The sequence below is a fragment of the Habropoda laboriosa genome, unplaced genomic scaffold (assembly GCF_001263275.1).
Source record: "Habropoda laboriosa isolate 0110345459 unplaced genomic scaffold, ASM126327v1 scaffold222, whole genome shotgun sequence".
NCBI classification, from domain to species: domain Eukaryota; kingdom Metazoa; phylum Arthropoda; class Insecta; order Hymenoptera; family Apidae; genus Habropoda; species Habropoda laboriosa.
This window is the reverse complement of record NW_017100319.1, coordinates 285,876-293,485: the sequence shown is the minus strand read 5'-3', so window position 1 is coordinate 293,485 and position 7,610 is coordinate 285,876. Positions and strand designations below refer to the sequence as shown.

Genomic DNA, 7,610 nt, shown 5'->3' with positions numbered 1-7,610 from the left:
AGTATAAAAACTTTTTGTACAGTTATTATATGGGATGGAAATTATAAAAATAGGTTACATTACAAGTACCTATGTGTTAGTTACATACATACATGACATATGAAAAAAAAAAAATCTACATATATGTACATGTATATGTACATCTGTATGTACAAATTGGAAATGTGCAATATTAGATTATCAAAACATTATACGTCAAAATCTACAAAAAATCTTGCAGAAATTATACTTAAACTAATATTACACTTGTCAGTTTAAAGCACCTGTTTTAGTTCTTAATAATGTAATTAGGTATTTCTTTCTGAGATTTTCCTATTAAAAATCTGATTCTTACAATTCTCAAACTCTATTATCATGTCTTTCAAGTTTTTATTTCCATCCAATACTAAAACTGGTGCTGGTACAGTGAACAATGTTTGGTGGTAGAGCCATTCATCATGAATATCATGAATTTGTTTCAAATACTCCAATGATACAGAATTTTCTTCTTTTCTAGCTCTTTCCTTCATTCTTTGATATACAACTGTTGGTGATGTTCTTAAGTACACTGTTTTAACATAAAAATAATAGTTAGATTCAAGTAGTTTATTCTGACACATTTAAAATATATTACCTATTAAATCTATTTCTAAGTTAGTATTTTGTGTACACCATTCGTACCAATCGTTCAGAACCATTATTTCAACATTACTTAAAAGTTTTGCACGTTTCATGTTTTCTATAAAACACCTTCCGCTATGTACTGATCTTTCCATAATTTTATAAGGCAATGGAGGCTTGTAAGTATGACGTTGAAGCATAGTTAATTGTACATAAGATTGAAATAAAAAAGCATGGCGTGCAGGATCTTCGTACATTAGTTTCTAAACATTTTTAATAGATATTTATTAATATCATCTTGTTTTATGCGAAAATATAACACTACATTGATAAATTTTAATTCAATGAAACTTACTAATAAATTTGTCCCACCTACATCTCGCCAGAGATCAACTGGTTCTTGTAAAACTGTTGTGTTGTTAAATTTTTTAAAATGACTTAAGAACGTCGTCTTACCACTTCCTATATTTCCTTCTACGCATACTGTAAATTGCCTCTTGCATAAATTGCACAGGGAAGCAGTCGTTTTTTGGAAAACAGGGATTAAACTTTTAACTGAAGAAAACGCCATAATTAATTTCCTTTTACGATTATTTTCTTCCTACTTAAATTAACAAGCTTTTGTTACCAAACAATTTTCATAAAAAGAAATAACAAGGCTCTCGTGATAATAAAAACTTACCCGGTAAACAAAACATTTACTAATTCGTGGTGACACGTTTATATATACGCAATGTGTAATTTCTGTATTTAATGTAAATTATTACGTGTGTGTAAGTGCTAACATATGCTAAATTAAACCTATTAAAATATTGCACGTTTTGCAATAAACGATTTTTTAAACGAACAGCAATAGCAGATGTGTTAAAGCGAAAACTTCTCCACGTTAAACGCTACAACGTTACGGTTGCACGTTCAAACTAAGTAAACCACAGACGAGATACAGTATAGACTTACCACTTAATGCACTTTTTTGTCCCCCGTCAGGAGGATTGTAGAAACTCTTACCATTTGCGTGTCACTTCCAACGTTACCGATTCAGTATAAAATAAGATTACAACATTAGTAATGGTTGGAATTGGAATTAAACGTAACTATGAGATTACAAATAAGTAAAGTAACGTAATTGTTTATTAGTAGATTGAGCACATGCGCGTGCTCTACTGCTGTTAAAAGATCGTGAGCAGCAGTTCTACCCACGTAATCCACTATACATTATTTAGTCGTACTTACTACGGAGGATAACTCGTCGAGATACTTATTTAGCAATACAGAAATGAGTAAGACAAGGATATTAATGGCGCCGTGTGTTAGACAAGGACAGAAAAATTTTCAAACGCGATATTAACGCCATCTCGCGTCTGGTGACGCGAACTACGATTTTCTAACAGGAGCACAGAATATCAACAGAGGTATTAGACAAGGAAAGCACTAGTGTGCGACAAGGATAGAGAGAAAACGTTTCCTATTGGCTGGCGGACAACTAAGCTCCATCAACCACGGGCTACATCAAGTCGGCCAGGGAAGAATCATTAAAAATTCAATAATTACGGTGATTCTGTGAACTTTTAGAGTTGAAGAATAAAGTGTGAACCTTCAGCAACATTCTCATATAGTTTTTAGTACACTAGACCCGTTCGATAATTAGTTATTAACAATTTTAGTACGTGATGTCGGGAACGATACCGCATACCGTCATGTATCTTTATGGTTTTTCAATAATTTCATAGGTTTTTGCTGAATTTCCATACAACTAACTATACGCGTCTGAAAGGCAACTCCTTTAGCTACGTTCACATATAATTTTTATTAATGTAACTCTTGTAGCTTAAAAGTTATTAAATATTATATGAGAGAGTCTTCTATTCATCGTATTCGAGTATAGTCAACTCTTGCAAACAATTGCTAATATCTCATAAAGCACATCACGTACGCACTTAAAAATAATTGGAGAATATAGGCAAAGGTCTGTACTGTATTTTGCATGCTTGAAAGTGTAAAATTAATCATGAATATTCGTGAAAATGACGGAAATCCTTTACGCTATAATACGACGAGAGTAGTACAAACTCAAATAATATTTAGTAACACATTATTTACGACAAATTTGTGAACTTTTTATATTAAAGAATGAAGTACGGACCTTCAGAAACTTTCACATATAAATCTTAACGTAGTAGACCCATTCGATAATTAGTTATTAACAATTTATTACATGATGTCGGGAACGATACCGCACACCTTTACGGTTTTTCAATAATTTCATAGCTTTTTCCTAAATTCTCATGCAACTAATTATCTGCATCTGAAAGGCAATTCCTTTAGCTACATTCACATATAATTTTTATTAACATACTCGGTATAGTTTATTATTTTCATACTCTGAGAGTCTCCTATTCATCGTAAACGTCTATAGTCGACTACTACAAATAATTGCTAATATCTAATAAACCACACCACTTACGGTTATCAAACTAATTGCAGAATATAAATAAAAGTCCATTCTACATTCTACGTGCTTCAAAGTGCATAATTAATGACGTATTTCCTTTGAAATAACGAAAACCTGTTGCGATTGAATGCGACGGGTGCAATACTTTTCCAAATAATATTTAATAACTCCTAAACTAAACCGAATATGTTAATAAAAATTATATAAGAATGGAGCTAAGGGAATTACCTTTCAGACGCATACAGTTAGTTGCATGCGAATTTATTAGAAAACTACGGAATTATTGAAAAACCGAAAATTTATGCGGTATCGTTCCCGATAACACGTACTAAAATTGTTAATAACTAATTATTGAAAGGGTTTAGCGCATTAAAATCTATATGAGAAAGTTGCTAAAGGTCTACACTTTATTCTTCAATTCTAAAAGTTCACAGAATCATCGTAATTATCAAGTTATTAATGATTATTCCCTGTCCGACTTAATGGTGACCTGGTCGCCATCAGAAGGTGGAGCTTAGATATACGCGGACCAATAGGAAACGTTTCTCTCTATCCTTCTTGCACAGTAGTGCGTTCCTTGTCTAATACCTCTGTTTACATGGTGTGTTCCTATTAAAAAGTTGTAGTTCGCGTCACCAAAAACAAGATGGCGTCACCGTCACTCTTCTATCCTTGTCTACCCCTATTCGCTTTCCTTGTCCAACACTCGTCACTATTGCTATCCTTGCCTACCTCTATTCCTTTCCTTGTCTAACTCATTCCTCTAGTGCTATTCTCGTCTTCCCCTATTCTTTTCCTTGTCGTTCTTATTATATTCAATTGATACTTGTAATTTATAATTAATTTTCAAGATGCTGTCTGATGCACACTGTACGCTAAATATGTATGACATTGTTGTTAAATTACCAAAGAACTGTATTACATCTACTTTGTAAACTTGACAGGAGTGTTGGACAGAAAAATATATTAGGTGTTAGGTCTATCCTGTATCTCGTCTGTGATTAAAGCATTTTATCATTTAGGTTGATACAATTCCCGCGTAAATTTTCCTGTAGGAATCATTTGATAGTATTCTTCCCCTAGTGACTAATATAGTATCTAGGTTTTTAAGCTTGTTGGTCTCTGTTATGTTTGTTTATCGGTATAAAAGTCACGACTGTTTAATATTGATTGTTAAACAATATTTACGTTATAAGAAATCATTAACATTTGTTTAATCGATTCGTCGCTTAATAATTTTTTATAATAATTTACGTATAACCATAGTATATTCAAAGCATAGATTGACGTTCTACCGCTTAAAATTATCCAATTAAATACAATATAAATGGACAAATAATATTAAATGAACATATATATTATTTTGTTGTATATGCATTTCAATATATGAAAAAATATGCGGATATTTTACAATTTTGATTTTTAGTTATTTTCAAGGAATTTTCAATTGATTTTATTTATTTTCAAGTAAAAAGAATAAACGTTTTATCGTTGATATAGAAAGTTTGTGATTTTTTAATATTGTAAATTAAAGACAAAGGACTATTTAAATGGAGAAAATTTGTCAATTGAAGATAAAAGAACATAATCGACAGTAGCGTGTCACGTTGCTGGTTCATTGCAAGCATGCATGAATGTATCATTAGTTGCTAGTAAGACGCGATAGATTTAAGCTATGAAAAATGATTTGACAAAATATTTTTAGATGTCTTTAAATTGTTAATCAAAGTGTTGTGTCGTGGTTTTTACTACCGATTTTTAATGAAACCTACATCTTATTTTTAGACAAATTTTTACATTATTTAAAAAATGCTTTAAGAAATATTGTGTATTAAATATATACGCGCAACATGTGGTGTAGTAATCGGTGGGAATAATAACAACGTATTAACGTTGTATTTCCCTTTTCTGTTTCTGTTCTTCTTTCCCTGCTTCTCTCTGTCCTTTTGAAGAAATGTAGCGCAAATAAATAATAGTACGAAATGATGATCTTCATTTGTTAAAATAATTTTTTTTGTAGCATATTGCTACTCCTTTCAGTGAGCCTTATATTTGGAGCTAGTGAAATTATTAAATCTCTTGTGAATACTGGCGAAAATTTTTTAAGAAATTCTTCCTATAGTTGGATTATCAGATTATGTTTAAATTTATTGAGTTATGCTACTGTGTTATTGCCAGGTTACCTCATATACAAATATATACGTCACACCAAATACGTTCAAAGGGGAGGTAAGTGAATAGAAAAATTAGTAGCACAGAAATTATTGGTGAATTTTCATATGAAATTATGTAACATCTTTAAACAGGTAAAGGGTGTATTCGCAAATTGGTACATCTGTGTTTTGTGGGTCACTGTGAAACAGGACTTTTGGATTCTTCTTCTTACCAATCTACACCATCAAATCAAAATCAACGTACTTTCACACAAGATGCCCTGTTACTGTTATATTGTTTCTTTGGATTACAAATCAGTTATTTAACATGGGGTTACTTGCAAGAGAAGATAATGACACAGGTATAATTTATTTAACATATGCGTATGTATATATTTCATGGATAAACTTATGAATACACAAAACATGCTTCGCAATGAGCTAAGCTTGAAAAATGATATTCTATATGTAAGTCTGAAATGATTGTTTGAGAAATTAATTAAACAACCAATTTTGCTGATTGTTTCGTAAGCACATGTTGCTGTGGTAAAATGTCCATGTACAGGGAAGCATTGTTGACTTAGATTTCAGAATCACAATGCGAATCATCTAGTCACTACTTCTAGGACATCCAGGCTTCTTTCTATGAAACAAAGTTCTGAAGATGGTGTTTTTTACCCCTTCATTACACCAAACATGGTACGGGTACTAACCATAATACCCAGAATGTTTGAAATAGCATTTACAATTGTATTTCTTTGAAAGTAGTTATTTAATAATGTTTCAAGATGATGCCTAAAGTGTAAATTGAGGAATTAACTACACAGTACAGTTACAAAAGTTTTGATACAATGTGATTTGATTGTGTTCCTTAACTTAAAAGTTTCTATGACATGAAAAAAAAATTTGTTTTTCAGGACTATGAAGATGGTACTGGTAACAAGGACCGCTTTCAGGATTCACAATTTCTAGTATTTATAAATCGAATTCTAGCATTCTTGATGTCAGGATTGTATTTAATAATTCAGAGGCAACCACAGCATAAAGCACCTCTCTACAAATATGCATTTTGCTCTTTATCAAATATCATGAGTAGTTGGTGTCAATACGAAGCTTTAAAATATGTCAGCTTCCCGACGCAGGTGATTATAAAATTATAAAATTTTGTTTTTGAATTGCCGTTTTAAGAGTGTACTTGTAACAGTATGTATTTTAGGTATTAGCAAAAGCTACAAAAATAATTCCAGTAATGTTAATGGGAAAAATAGTTTCGCACAGCACATATGAGTATTACGAATATGTTACTGCTATACTCATTTCTGTTGGAATGACATTATTCATGTTAGATAGTTCTTATTATAAAAGTGGTAAAATTTTTTCAGTTTTACTACAAATCTATTAATATTTTTTGTTTATTTACGCTTATTATTTTGATGTGAATACTTTTAGATGGAGCAACCACCGTGTCCGGTATTATTCTCTTAGGAGGTTATTTATTATTAGATAGTTTTACAAGTACCTGGCAAAGTGCATTATTTGTGGAGTATGGTGCAACAAGTGTGCAAATGATGTGTGTTGTTAATATGTTTTCCTGTTTGTTAACTGCAATGTCCTTGTTTCAACAATCAAGTTTTCCTCTCATATGTTCATTCATGACAAAGGTGATTTAAATCTAATACATCAGAATAGATGTAATTGTAACGATAACACCTGATAAAACTTAAACTTTTCTTTATTGTTACACAGTATCCTAGATTCATTGTGGATTGTTTACTTATATCAATTTGTTCCGCTAGCGGTCAGTTATATATCTTTTACACAATTTCTAAATTTGGACCAGTCACATTTGTCATTATAATGACTATACGACAGGTAATCATTTAGCATATATTATTGTTATTACGTGACATACAGTATTACGCGACGTTAAATCTTTAAACATTATTTGCTTCCTTTGTTTTCAGGGTTTGGCTATACTGTTGTCCTGCTTGATGTATCATCACAGTGTGACAGTTATCGGTATCATTGGTATATTAGTAGTTTTTGGTTCAGTATTTTTGCGCATATATTGTAATAATCGTCTTCGTGCAATCAGAAGACGTAGAGCTGCGGCAAACAGTATAAAAGATTAATATGAAAAAACCAAAATTATAGGTGAATATTCTATGAAATTTTTCGTATTTTCTTGTTCAGATGCACATATCTTTCATGAAATATTTCTGATTACTAAACATAAATAATTTGTAATTAAGTTATTAAGGTAATGATATTTTGAGATATACATATATACGTGTATATATAATTTGTGTGTGTGTGTGTGTGTATATTTTACAAGCACTCCAGAAAAACAACCACTTTATTTTGCGCTCTCTTTTACGATTCGTTATTCGATAATGTACTTTACA

At 31.3% G+C, this 7,610-nt stretch overlaps 2 protein-coding genes across 2 annotated transcripts; one reads left to right on the top strand and one right to left on the bottom strand.

The window, feature by feature from the left end:
- Positions 1-287: 287 nt before the first annotated feature.
- On the bottom strand, positions 288-1,171 carry LOC108574124 (deoxynucleoside kinase). The gene is made up of 3 exons (XM_017936643.1): positions 956-1,171; positions 614-863; positions 288-547 (listed from the first exon to the last, which is right to left on the bottom strand). The coding sequence occupies exons 1-3, from the start codon at positions 1,169-1,171 to the stop codon at positions 288-290; spliced, it is 726 nt and encodes a 241-aa protein (XP_017792132.1).
- Positions 1,172-3,261: 2,090 nt separating this feature from the next.
- On the top strand, positions 3,262-7,337 carry LOC108574123 (adenosine 3'-phospho 5'-phosphosulfate transporter 1-like). Its single transcript, XM_017936642.1, has 8 exons — positions 3,262-3,296; positions 5,073-5,281; positions 5,359-5,567; positions 6,123-6,347; positions 6,422-6,572; positions 6,655-6,866; positions 6,952-7,077; positions 7,170-7,337. Exons 1-8 carry the CDS (start codon positions 3,262-3,264, stop codon positions 7,335-7,337), a joined length of 1,335 nt encoding a protein of 444 aa, XP_017792131.1.
- Positions 7,338-7,610: the final 273 nt, after the last annotated feature.